This window comes from Aethalodelphis obliquidens, unplaced genomic scaffold (genome assembly GCF_003676395.1).
Source record: "Aethalodelphis obliquidens isolate GAN/ISIS:26980383/991018 unplaced genomic scaffold, ASM367639v1 scaffold9, whole genome shotgun sequence".
NCBI lineage: Eukaryota > Metazoa > Chordata > Mammalia > Artiodactyla > Delphinidae > Aethalodelphis > Aethalodelphis obliquidens.
In genome coordinates this window covers 9731081-9745519 of record NW_020837953.1, presented here as the reverse complement: position 1 = coordinate 9745519, position 14439 = coordinate 9731081, and the positions used below count along the sequence as shown (strand labels likewise).

At 39.6% G+C, this 14439-nt stretch overlaps 2 protein-coding genes across 4 annotated transcripts in view; both read right to left on the bottom strand.

Annotated features, from left to right (window-relative positions):
* TXNDC12 (thioredoxin domain containing 12) overlaps positions 1 to 14439 on the bottom strand; it is a 103801-nt gene that overhangs the window by 84752 nt on the left and 4610 nt on the right. For all 3 annotated transcript variants that reach the window (XM_027108560.1, XM_027108557.1, XM_027108558.1), the window contains exons 2-4: positions 8626 to 8686; positions 2280 to 2332; positions 1407 to 1480 (exon numbers count right to left, since the gene is read on the bottom strand). In XM_027108560.1, coding sequence (XP_026964361.1) covers positions 1407 to 1480; positions 2280 to 2332; positions 8626 to 8686 — 188 coding nt within the window. The remainder of the gene's footprint in view (positions 1 to 1406; positions 1481 to 2279; positions 2333 to 8625; positions 8687 to 14439) is intronic.
* KTI12 (KTI12 chromatin associated homolog) lies at positions 5271 to 7597 on the bottom strand. The gene has a single exon (XM_027108562.1). It carries the CDS (start codon positions 6908 to 6910, stop codon positions 5846 to 5848), a length of 1065 nt encoding a protein of 354 aa, XP_026964363.1. The 5' UTR covers positions 6911 to 7597; the 3' UTR covers positions 5271 to 5845.

Below are 14439 nucleotides of genomic sequence, written 5' to 3'. Positions count from 1 at the left end.
AGCCGGGCATGCTCCCCACTCAGGCTTTTGTATTTGCTCTTACACTCCTCCTGGACACACTTCCCCCTTCATCCACATGACTCACTCCCTTTTCTGCTTCAAATCTTTGCTCAAATGTCACCTTGTTTTCTAACTACCTAATTAAAATTGCAAACTATCCCCACCATTCTTCATTTTTAGCCATAGCATTTACCACTATCTGACATACTTTACTTATTTGTCTGCCTCCCCATATTCAATTCCTCATATGTAACTTAATGACAGCAAAGAATTTTGTCTGTTTTGTTCACTGCTGATTCTCAGTACCTACATCACTGACTTGCACAGTTTTTCTTGAATGCATGAATTGATGAGACTGACATTTTAGTACAATTGTGAAGTTACACTTCTCCCAGGAGACAAGACCACACAGTTAGCTTTCTTTTTACGAAATCTCTCAAGTTGGAGAATGCTCACCGAACACATTTCTGTTTCCTGTGAGTGGTGATTCTAACTCATCACAGAAAGTGGTGAGGCGTTTAGATGCATAGAAATCAACAGTAATTTTGTCGTTTATGGTGTGATTCCCATTTCAGAAGTTATATCAAATAGTTAATATAACTTTGCCTTCAGTGAGGTGTGTCAGCGTTCAGGCTATCCACTAGCTTTATAAGCAATCCCTTAGCTACCTCAACATTAACTGGTAATGTGTTCAGAAGATTTCCAGTCCTATGTTTAAATAAACATCATTTTATAGAAACAGGGCTAGGAGTATCATCACAGAGCATCCGAGCATCCCACATTGGAAGAGTACAGCCTAAAAGGCAGCACAGCTAGGTCACAGTACCTATTCTTATCACCTATTAGGCTCTATGACCTTGACTAACCTAACTCCTTCAGGCCTAAGATGCTCAATCTGTAAAACAGGGATAGCATCAATGGCCTAAAAATCCCTTCTAACTCTAAGATCTGATATTCTGACTTGGGATTCCAACACCTCTGGTCAATGTGAAATACATAAAGGATATCTAATGAAATAAGAAGAAGCTCTACATATAAGCCCAGCACAGAGTAGGGTTTCAACTGAATCATATTTTGCAGGGAATTGTGGCCTACACATGTGACCACATCTTTAGTTCAGTTATACAAAGATGTAAAAACATGTCATAATCATAAGCTAAAAGTGAAGGGACCTTAAAATTTAGTCATCTTATCCAATCTTTCTTCTCTTACTTCCTCCCACAAATGGGGGCTCGATAGCATTCTACCATATCTGATGCAAGACTTAGTATTAGAGTTCAAGAGAAAAACACATACAGACAAGAAAACAGCTCTGCTGAGTAAGATTTTATACCATCAATGAGGCTAACTCTAAAACAGTAAAGACTTAAAATCACAGCACAAAGGAGAAACTCTGGAAGTCTTACCTCAAGATTTACCATAACAAAATTATGGGAAAGTTCTGAAATTTCTGTAGATTCTGCAAATTTGGGCTTTAAAGCTAGGGGGAAGAAAAGATTTTGGAACAGAAGAAAACATCATTGTCATACCCAAACCCTAATTTGCTGAGATGATTCATATAACTGACCCTTTTGCTAATCTTAAGACCCAGAAATTAGGACACTTGAATTCTGGTCCTGCTTCTGCCATTTACTTGCATAGTTATGTAACTTAAGTGGCTGACTTTATTTCTCTTAAGCTTTCATCTAATTTATAAAATATAGATAACGGCATACTGACAAAAAAATTATTACTATTGGTTTTTTTACGTATTTCAATAACATCTATTTAAGAATAGATGTAATAAAGACAATAGAGTAACAATACTCTATCACTTATGTATATATATTATTAAACTAGCAATTTACACTAATTTTATACTCTTTTTCCTACATGATTTTATTAAGTGTAGCATACCAAACAAAAGGAGGAATCTGACTGGGAAGTGGCAGGCTGGTATACCAGAAAGAACACAGGCTACAAAGTAAGAAAACCTGGGCTCTAATTTGGTTCCCACCTCCTCCAGTAAGACCACTCCTCATGTCTCTCTCTGTTACATACAACTGTCCATACAACTATTGTAGCACCTGATCCCATATTCTACATAACCATATCTTAATTGCCTCACCCTCCAACCCCTTGCAAATACAACTGCAAATTTCTTGAGGGCAGGCAATCTATACCATAAATTTCTTAGGTATTCCTTCAAGCAATAAGCAGTGCTGAGCCAAAGTCAGTGTTAATATATTTTAAACATTAATATTTGAGAACACATCTGAGGTCTGATCATTTGCACCTACCTTTGCAAGCTCCACACCAGGACTTATGGATAATCACCATCAGGGGTAATCCACTTAAAAACAAAATGAAGAAATTATAATCTAGTAATTCCACTTCTTGAAATATATTCTAATAAAATGACCAACCAATGAAGACAAAGATTAATGTACAAGGATGTTCATGTAGTATAATTTCAATAAGAAAAATTTTAAGACAATCTATTCAATAATAGTGGACTATTACAACAAAATTATTGCTAAGTTCTGACATTCCAGTAAATTCTGCAAATTTGGGCTTTAAAGCTAGGGAAAAAAGACTGTAGAAGAAAACAACAAATTACAGCATTTCTAAATGTTATGGTTATATAACCACTGAAACGTTAATAAAATTTTTCACTAGTACACTGTTAAAGGCTAGAATATAAAATTATTATCTATAGTTTAGTTTTAATTATACAAATATGTAGAAAAGAGTCTAAAAGGAAATGTTCCAAAACATAATAGAGGTTATCTCTGGATAATGGGATTGTGGGTTTTACTATACTTTTCCTGTATTTCCCAATTTTTCTACAATTAAGTGTTTGTTTGTTTGTTTGTTTGTTTTGCCACACCATGTGGCTTGTGAGATCTTAGTTTTCCAACCAGAGACTGAACCTGAGCAGCGACAGGGAAAGCACCAAGTCCTAACCACTGGACCACGAGGGAATTCCCAATTAAATGTAATTTTTATAATCAGGGAGGAAAAGCTTTTTCTTTCATAAAATAATAAGCAACATATTCTACCTGAATCAGTCTTGGCCAGCTGAAGCTCTTACGCTCTCAAGGCTCAAATGCCGACTTGTAGAAGGGTCCTATGTAATCAGACGTTGGCTTTCTCCATCATCCAACCCCCATATCACCACATCACCACATGCTGTTCAATACTATCACAGCATTTAACACATTGAACTGTATCTTTTATTTACCACATTGAACTGTATCTTTTTATTTACTTAGAGCTTCTTAAGGAAGGAACTCTTAGCTGCCTCTATACTTCCTACACCTAATATAGAGAATAATATTACTGGTAGCAAAAACTTATACAGCATTTACTGTGTACCAGGTACTATTCTAAATATATATAAATTAATTTAGTAAGTGTCAAACGAATTAGTCAGCTATCTCATCATAGGCCTACTACAAATCTGGGACAGAATGGTGCCTCTAATACTTGTAAAAGCTTATAAACTAAATGAGCAGGACAAGGTTAGGTAAGAAGTGTGATCTACATAGCCATAATAATAATAGCCAAATGTGCTAAATATTTATTATATGACATTGTTGTATGTCCTTTACACACATTATCTCATTTAAATTCTCACAACAGGGCTTCCCTGATGGCACAGTGGTTAAGAATCTGCCTGCCAATGCAGGGACATGGGTTCGAGCCCTGGTCCGGGAAGATTCCACATGCTGTGGAGAAACTAAGCCTGTGTGTCACAACTACTGAGCCTGCACTCTAGAGCCCGCAAGCCACAGCTACTGAGCCTGCGTGCCACAACTACCGAAGCCCGTGCACCTAGAGCCTGTGCTCCACGATAAGAGAAGCCACCTCAATGAGAAGCCCGTGCACGGCAACAAAGAGTAGCCCCCGCTCACCGCAACTAGAGAAAGCCCGCACGTAGCAACAAAGACCCTATGCAGCCAAAAATAAATAAATAAATTTATATATATATAAAAATCCTCACAACAATCCTAAGGTAATGGTCTCATAATAGAAATGAGAAAACTGAGACTTCCAAGAAATTAAACTTTTGGCCACATAAATTCTAGGTTCTGCCACTTTAGTAGTTAACTTGTAAGTCTGACTCCAGAATCAATATTCTTTCTGACCACTATGTCTACTTCAATTTAGAACAGCAATCCAGAATCCATGGGTTTAAACCCAATCAACTGATAATCAACTAACTTGGAATTTGAGAATGAAAATGGAAGAGGTCTTAGATGCTGCCTAGTCCAAACCTCCATTTCATGCAGGAATCCAGTCTCATATATCAGAAACAAAAGGTAGTCCAGATAACCTGATAAACAAGAAATAATCACCAACCAAGGCAGCCCATCCTTTTAACAGCACGGTGTACTTACAGAACAGTTTAGAATGTCTTGCTTTCTCTTTTCTCTCAAGCAAACTCCTATTCATCCTTCTAGAGCAGAGGTAAGCAAACTAGTCTGCAGGCCTAATCCAGCCCACTGCCTGCTTCTGTACTGTAATTATATACAAACATATACAAACATGGTTTTTTTTTTAACATTTTTAAATGTTTGAAAAACAAATCTGAAGTATAGTACCTTGTGATATATTAAAATTAAATATAATTCATATTTCAGTGTAACTGGTTTTATTAAAACACATTCACACTTATTTGTATACTTATTGTCTATGGCTGCTTTTGTGCTACCATGGCACAGTTGATAAGCTGCAACAGAGACCCTATGGCCCTCACAGCCTAAAATATTTACTGTTTGACCCTTTCCTGACCCTTGCTCTAGAGTGACAGTCCAAATGTAAACACCTCTGTGAAGCCTTCCCAAAACCACCACCTCTCAACAGCTAGTTGGTCCAATTCCTCCTCTGGGATCACAAAGCATTCTAACCGCCAGTCCTTTTTATCCTCTAATCACCTGTTTACTTGTCTAAACTACTAACTTCTCAAGGACAAAGACTATCTAATACATCTTTGAAAAACACAAGCACTGGTAAGGTAGTGCCTTACCATTTGTTTACTGAAATCAATGAAAAAAATGAAAGACAAGCTTAAAGTGCTATTTGTCTTGAAAAACAGAATGAAGCACCCAGTTATGGGAGTTGTCATAACAGTCACCCTACGTTAAGACCAAAGCATCGAGACTCTCACCCAGCACTATGAAAGTATTTTTGATCAAAGGCATAACAGGGATACCTGTGTATCTAAAATGTTACATTAAGTAAATTACATGAAGAACATAAAGCAAAAGAGATGGCAGCACACTGCCTTCATCTAAAAGATTTTATTAAATGAAACAATCTAGTGGTTTTGTGTTTCACCATTAGAACCAAAGCTTCCCAAGGACAGAAACCAGTGGATCTATCTGTGATCCCAGGCCCCAGGACAGAGACTAGCAAAAAGTAGGCACAGTACTCAAAAAACTGTGGTATGAAAAAAGGGCCAGTACAGATGCAAAACTGTGTCATCTTCAGTTCTGTTCACAATTATTTGAAAACAATTCATCCATCCAGTCTGCTTTCCCACAATTCAGATGGGGGAAATCAATGGTATGTGATATCCCAAGTAGAACCCAATCTAAGTAAACCCTGTCCACCAGAGCTCTGTCCTCTAGAGAAACTTGCCAAGCTCCTCCAAGCTAGTTCTCCATTCTTTCTAGTCTCAATTTATGCTGTAAACTCAAGGCCTGGCACAGAGGCATTCAGAAACGTACGAGTGAATCGGTCACAATAGCTCTATTTCCACGCATCAATATATTCTGCAGACCTTCAGATTATTCTTCCCAGAGAAACAGAGAGTGCAGTAGTTAGACAAGGAGCCATGACTTTCCCCCACCAGCTCTGGTTAGTGCAGGCTCTGGCTCAGATACTGCAGAAACATGTTGGCCAGTTGAGGCAGGTTCTCATTGTTGGGATGCATTTTGGTGTAGGATATAAACTGGCGACGGAGGCGACTCAGTTCTGCCATGGTCAAAGGCCGGGTAAACCGCAGGTGCTCTGTGGTGCCAGGAAGCTTAAGCAAGTCTCCAGGGACTGCGCTCTTCTGAGCTTCCATCAGTCCTGCCAACACCTGGCTGGTGACCTGGTCCAATTGGTGCAGAAAGGTGCCGGAGGCAAGTGGCTGTGACTGTGTAGACTGATGCGGTGGAGGAGCCCGGTTCTCAAACAAGGCAGCTCTGATCTCTGACAGAGGCAACGGCTCCTCTAAGCCCACCAAGGTGAACAGGGGCCGGTCCCAGCGGTTCCGAGAGTCGGGAGCTTCGAAGCGCAGCGCTAGGGCCTCCAGAAGTTCGGGAGGGTAAAAGGCACCGGACACATGCTCTGCAGATTTCTCGAATTCCGAAGTCACAAGAGCTGGAAAATCTGGCGTCCTGGTTTCCTCCCGCTCCAGTTCCTTAGGTACTTCCGCCTGGACTCTCCCATTTACTACAGAGTCCACAGCCTGCGGTTCCCCGAGGACACCGGTGCCCGCCGCCAGAGGTCTCCCTCCCTCCTCAGCTCGCGGCCTCCAACTCACACTGACATTGCGGCTCGGACTCTCATCCGCGCCCGCCACCCGCGGTCCCCCGCTCAGACCGCCTGGCCTTACGCAGTAGACCAGGCAGAGCGGAGTGCGCGCCGCCCGCGCCAGGCAGTACAGCTCGTAGCGGAAGCCCTTGATGTAATTAAGCGAGTCGAGGATGACCACTTCGTGGCGACTCAGGCGCCGCTCCACGGCGGCTCGCAGGGCCCCACGCAAGGCCTTCTCACGGGCCGAATCGCCGTACACTGTCGCGTCCTCCGCGCCCAGCACCTCCGCGTCGTCCACCACGTACACCGCGCGGCCCTCGGCCGCCAGTGCCACGCGGAGCTCCTCCGCGCGCCGGCTCTTGCCGCTGTACGGCAGCCCGCAAAACACCACCAGCGGCATCCTCCCAGGGCGCGGCCATGTGCAACCGTGCAGCGTCAACTTCCGGGTTGCCGGCTGCTCCGACGCAAGCCGGAAATGCAAGCCACACTTCCTGCCTCCCTTGACTCTTACAGGACCTCTGTTGCTATGGAAACAGGAGTTCTAGACCAAGGAGAGCCAGATCCTGCTCTCTCCGAAAGGAGATGGAGCTTAGAACGGCATCGGCTATTTCTGTCAAATGTTATACGTCTCAGGAGAATGTGATCTCCTGGCAGCCAAAGACTATGTCCATCAATTTATAATGGAGCCTTAAAGAACATTAAATATTGCAAAACAATCAGCACTATATTTTGCAAATGGAAGACAATTCACAAATACTAGTTCCCCTTCATTCCTTACAGCCAATAACATTCAGTAACTGTTTATTCAATAACCATTTCAATCATTCAATATCTTCATGGTTGGGAATTCAGAGATGAACATAAAACAGTACCCCGACAAAGCAAGGGTCTGAATGGGAAAAGTCAGGCACCTACAGGCAGAATAACATACACTCTAACGGATAGAGGTAGGTTGGGTTGTAAAAGTACAAAAGAGAAAAACAAAATGCCCACAAAAATTGCCGAAGACTTTACCTAGGAATAGTCATTTGATTTAGAAAGTGAAAAACTAATAGGAATTTTTCTCCTGGGTAAGGATGCCAGATAAAATATAGGATGCCTAGTTAAATTTGAATTTCAGACAATCAACAAAAAATGTTTTTAAAATAAGTATGTCTCAAATATTACTTGGGGCATATTTAAAATTACTTATTGTTTACCTGAAATTCAAATTTAACTGGGCATGCTTTATTTTTATTTGCTAAATCTGGCAACCCTACTCCTGCAGAAGGTATGAGGCTCACAGCCATGAAGTTGTAGGATCTGTTCTAGCAAAAGCAAGCACTACAGTTTGGTAGGTGCAGAAGTGTGAGTATTCCCGTGCAAGGATGTGTGTGTATAAAGGAAGTGCACATACATTGTATCTTTATATCTCTCCAGTACAGTATAGTAGAGAATGTTCAAGTCTTGGCTCTGCTACTTACTTACTAGCTGTGTAAACTATTGTCAAGTTATGTAACCATTGTGTATCTAAATTTCCTCTCCTGTAAAATAATAACAATGGTTCTTATTTCACAGGCTGAACCAACCTCATAGGTTGTGAGGATTAAATAAATTAATGAATATAAAGCATTCAGATCAATGTTTAGCCTTTCCTCCCCTGTTCTGCCTTTTCCTCCTCCTTTGTATAAGTCTTCTGTGAATAGACTAAACCTACTTGGAACTTAAGACTATTCAACTTGAGACTATTAGGCAGTATGGCTTACTGGTTGAGTATAGGCTCTGAAGCCAGAGTGTCTGGGTCCAGATCTTGGCTCCACCACTTAACTAGCTGTGTGATCTTGGGCAAGTTATTTAACTGATCTATGCCTTAGTTTTCTCATCTGTAAAACGAAGATAACAACAGTACCCACCTCAAAAGAGTTGTTGTGAGAATTAAATGAGTTAATTCACATAATTCAATGTCTGGTGCATAGTAAGCACTTAATAAATGTTAGGTAGTATTATTATTATTGTTGTTATCAGGCAGCCCCTCCATTGCTCTGCCTTGGCATAATCCTTCACCTGAAATTAATGCTAAGTTGAGGGCTGGAAAGTGTTTTACCACCGTAAGTAACCTAAAACCATATCTTGTACCTGGCAGCTGCTTCTTTCTTCCCATCTTCTAGTGTCCTCCAATGAATGTGATCTCCAAAACCTGGAAGAAAAGAGCCTCATAAACATTCACACATGAACAAAGGGCAAAGACCCAAGAAAGAAATGTGGCATGTTCACAAGATACTCATAAAAAAAGGCTTTCCTTTGTCAAAAGCATGGTGTTCAAGTCCCAAATCCACTGCTTTCTAGGTGTATGGGACCATGGACAGTCCTATACCTCAAGCCTCAGTTTTCATACCTGTAAAATGGAGATATCGCCTAATTCAGTTTTTAAGGAGATTAAATTAAATAATGGTGGACTTCCCTGGTGGTGCAGTAGTCAAGAATCTGCCTGCCAAGGCAGGGGACACAGGTTCGAGCCCTGGTCCGGGAAGATTCCATATGCCATGGAGCAATTAAGCCCATGCGCCACAACTACTGAAGTCCACATGCCTAGAGCCCGTGCTCTGCAACAAGAGAAGCCACCGCAATGAGAAGCCCTCACACTGCAACGAAGAGTAGCCCCCACTCACTGCAACTACAGAAAGCCCACAAGCAGCAGCAAAGACCCAACACAGCCAAAAGTAAAATTAATTAATTAATTAATTTTAAAAAGACCTAAATGTAAGACCTGAAACCATAAAACTCCTAGAAGGGAACATAGGTAGAACACTCTTTGACATAAATCGTAGCAATATTTTTTTGTATCAGTCTCCTAAGGCAAAAGAAATGAAAGCAAAAAGGAACAAATGGGACCTTATTAAACTTAAATGCTTTTGCACAGCAAAGGGAACCACTGACAAAACAAAAAGACAACCTACCAAAATGGAAAAACAAATTGCAAATAATATGACCTATAAGGGGTTAATATCCAAAAATATATAAACATCTCATACAGCTCAATATTAAAAAAACCAACAACCCAATTAAAAAATAGGCAGAGGATTTGAATAGACATTTTTTCAAAGAAGACATAGAAATGGCCAATAGGCACATGAAAAAATACTCAACATCACTAGTCATTAGGGAAATGTAAATCAAAACCACAATGAGATATCACCTCACAGCTTTCAGAATGGCTATCTTGAAAAAGACAACAAATAATAGATGTTGAAGAAGATATGGAAAAAAGAGAGCCCTTGCACACTGTTGGTGGGAATGTAAATTGGCACACTGTGGAAAACAGTATGGAGGTTCCTTTAAAAATGAAAAATAGAACTACTATGTGATCCAGTAATTCCACTCCTGAGTATATACCTAGAAAAAATCGAAAACTAATTCAAAAAGATACATGCATCCCAATGTTCATAGCAGCATTATTTACCAACAGCCAAGATATGAAAGCAACCTAAATGTCCATCAACAGATGAATGGATGAAGAAGATGTGGTATATACAGGGGAATTCCCAGTCATTAGGACTCAGCACCTTCACTATGGTGGCCCAGGTTCAATCCCTGGTCAGAGAACTAAGATCCCACAAGGCACGCAGTGTGGCCAAAAAGAAAAAAAAATTATATATACATATAATATATACTTTATATATATATAATGGAATATTACTCAGCCATAAAAAAGAATTAAATTTTGCCATTTGCACCAACATGGATGGATCTGGAGGGTATTATGCTAAGTGAAATAAGTCAGACACAGAAAGACAAATACTGTATGTTAAAAAAAAATTAAAAAAAATACTGTATGTTTCCACTTATATGTGGAATCTAAAAACTAAAAGAAATGAATGAATATAACAACAACAAAAAGAATTTAGAACAGTGTCTGGGACTGGAGAATTGCTACAAGTATTTGCTATTAATATACCAGGCACTATTCTAAGTACTATACCAATATTGATCTTCATAACAACCCTAGAGGTAGGTACTCTTATTAATACCATTTTACACATGAGAAAACCAAGGCACAAAGTTTAAGTAACTTGCCCAAGTTCACACAGCTAATGAGCATCAGAGCTGGAAACTGAACCTACGCACTCAGGGTCCAGACTCCTTACTTGTAAGCACTAAACAATGCTGTCCTTCAAAGCAGAAGGAGGTAAGGACAAAGAGGCAAGGGAGGGAGTAGACAATGCAGGGCCTGATAGGCCACTATAAAGATTCTTGCTTTTACTAAGCTCTTAGTGGGTTTTGAGCAAAGTATCAATGGTAACATGATGTGATTTGTTTTAACATGATTGCTCTAGCTTCTGTGATGAAAACAGACTAAAGGAAGTGCTATGGGTTGAACTGTGTCCCTCCAAAAATGATATGTTGGAGTCTTAATCCCCAGTACCTCAGATTGTGACCTTATTTGGAAATAGGATCTTTATAGAGGTAATCAAGTTGAAATGAGGTCATCAGGGTGAGACCTAATCCAATACGGTGTCCATATAAAAAAGAGAAATGTGGACACAGATATTCACACAGGGAGAGAACCCAGCCATCTATAAGGAGACAGGCCTGGCACAGACCCTTCCCTCAGCCTTTAGAAAGAACCGATACTGCCAATACCTTGATTTTGAACTTCTAGTCTCCAGAACTGTGAGACAATAAGTTTCTGTTGTTTAAGCCACTCAGTTTGTGGTGCTTTGTTATTGCAGCCCTAGCAAACTAATACAGGAGAGAAAGGCAAAAACAAAAGAGACTGGGAAAGTGGTTATTGCAATAATCCAATCATGCAATGACAGTGGTTTGGACCAACTGTGGTGGTAGAGGGAGTAGATCCTATCAGATTCTGGACATATTTTGAAGGTAAAGGCAAAAGGATTTTGTTCTGGATATGGGGTGAGAGAAGTTAAGAATGACTCTAAGGTTTTTGGCCTGGGCAACTAGAAGAATGGAGTTGTCATTAATAGAGATGGGAAAGAGAGTAGGTGGAGTGAGTTTTAGAAAGGAACATTAAAGAGCTTGGATTTGGAAATGTTCATTTTGAGATGCTTACTAGACATCTAAGTAGAGATGCTGAATAAGCAACTGAATATCTGAGCCCGGAATTCAAGGGACAGTTATCAGCATACTGATGTTATTTAAAGCTTAAGACTGAATAAGATCACCATGGGAGTGAGTGTAGATGAAGAGGGAGTCCAGGAGCCCTGGAGCACTCCCAGGTTAAGGGAGATAAAGAAGAACCAGCCAAAGATGTGGGAAAGAACTACCAGTGAGATCAGCAGAAAACCAGCAGCACATGCAATCCCAGAAGCCAAGTGTTTCCAAGATGTTTCAAGAAGGAAGGATGATCCACTGACACCAATGCTCCTATTAAATCAGAAATGACCACTGGATTTAACAAGTGGAGAATAATGCTGACCTTGACAAGACCAGTTTCAATAGAGGAGCGAGGATGAAAAGATGATTAGAGCAAGATCAAGACAGCCCAGGGGAAGAATTAGAGAACAAGTACACACAACTCTCTTAAAGAATTTTGCTGTACAGGGGCAATTGCTAGAGGCAGCTGTGAGTCCATGAAAGGTTTTTATTCAATATGGAGGAAAGTATAGGATGTTGAAAGCTGATAGAAATGATATAATAAAGGTAGAAAAACTGATGATACAGGACTAAAAGGGAGAGTAGAAAATATCTTGAGTAGATGAAAGGAGATGGGATTTAGTACTCAAGTAGAGGGATCAGCCTTTGCTAGGAGCCCTGATAGCTCATCCAGTAAAGACAGGAAAGGAAGGATATATGGATACTGGTGCTAGAAGGTAGGTAAATCTCGTGGTGACAATTTTTGAAAGGTCTCTTCCGAGTCCTTCTACCTTCTGTTAAATAGGAAGCGTGGTGACTGGCTGAAAGCAAGGATTGTGGAGGAAGTATTGGAGGTTTGAAGAGACAAAAGTAAATACGAAATAGTCTTCTGGGAGAAAACCAGAGAAACTAAGTGATAAAAGGCATGTTTCAGGAAAGAAGTGATTCCAGAAGAAAGCCTAAATACAAGGAACAGTGAGCAAATTAACTGGTAAACATGTAGATAAATCTAAATATTATCTGTATAAAAATTTAATGCTTAATTTATAGAGTTAAAAAAGGAGAGAGAATTAAAATATTGGACAACAACAGCTTATAAGGAAAGAGGAAGAGACTGAAGTTAAAATATTCTAAGGCCCACTAACCATTGGGGGGTTAAGATATTAATGTTAGATTTTGTTAAATATGTGAGTAAAATTTCAAAAGTAACCACTAAAAGAACAGAACTAGAGTGCCAACTTCCAAACTCATAAAGGAGATAAAGCAAGATAAGAACCAGCAAATACTCAACCCCCAATGAAAGGGCAAAAAAGAGCAAATAAGGATAGAAAAAACAGTAGCAACGGAAATTGGATGAGAGAAATAAGACCAGCTCTGTCAATAATCACCACAAACATAAGTGAACTAAACTTGCCAGTTAAAGTTAAAAGACAGAATTTGTCAGATTTTGGTTAAAAAAAAACAAAACAAAAAGAAACTACCTCTATGTTTACAAGAACACCTAAGACAAAAGGACTTGTAAAAGTCAAAAGTAAAATGATTGAAAAATATATCCCAGGCAAATGTCAGCCAAAAGAAAGTCAGGGAAGCTAGATTACTATCAGGCAAAATAAAATTTCTCCATAAACATGGACTACTCAGAAGCTAGGTGACAAAGCTTACAGCCATAGGAGGTTATTGCTAAGAGAGAGCCTAGGGCAGGACTGTTCAATTGAACTTTCTCCAGTGATGGAAATTTCTATAGCTGCACTGTTCAATATGGTAGCTATTAGCTGTTGAGTACTTGAAACATGGCTAATGCAACAGAGGTGCTGAATTTTTTATTTTATTTTATTTTATTTTAATTAATTTAAAAATTAAGAATGACATATTCCTAGTGCTACTTTATCGGACACCACAAACTTAGAGATCACTCTAATCCTCTCATATTACAAAGGCCTGGAAAACGGAAGAGGCTACCCAAGACCACAAAGGAAGCCACAACCAGAATTTAGTCTGATTCCTAATTAAAATGCTTTTCCAGTGCCCCTGGCTGCCCTACTGCATTATCCCTACGAGTAAGTCTAGAGGTATAATTTGAAACAGTTCACTACGTGTATAAAATTTCTTTGAAAATTCATATTAAAAAGTACATTGGAATTTTTCACGAGTAATAATCAGCACCATCATTTTTTGAGTGCTTACTCTATGTTATAATTACGATAATATAATAGCATTAATAACTAACACTTATATGCCATTTATTATATGCCAGCCATTGTTGTTCATGCTTTTACATGTATTATTTAATCCTCACAGTAAACTTATGAGGTAGAAACTTAATTGTCTTCATTTTACAGATATGGAAGGTGAAGTTAAATAGCTTGCCCAAGGCTACAGTGCTAGTAAGTGCCAGAGCTGGGATTAGAACCTACATGGTGGTGTTCCAGAGTCTGTAGTTTGCTCACGATACTTCACTGACTCTCTAGCAAAGATAAAAATGAATAAATGAATAAAGGAATGTGGCTTCACCAAAGCAGAATGAAAACACAGACTTCAGGTCTGGAAAACCTGGGTCCTTATGTTTCCCTTCAAAAGCAACTTGAAAAGGTACAGTGCTTACTGTGTTGCTAGCTACTCCCCAATAACACCCACACTCACACCCATGCCAACGTGGAACATCTGAAGACAGTCCAATTTCCTAAAGTATCACCTGCACAGACACTTTATTTACTCCAGTTATCTGCAGAGTGAGCTGAAAGCTCCCATATTAGCAGCTCCTGACCTAAAACATTAATTTAAAAGGGGGAAAAAAAGGAAAGTGACAATTTCCAAACACAGCATTTACATCAGAATTCCCAAGCCCTTCATGCTCAA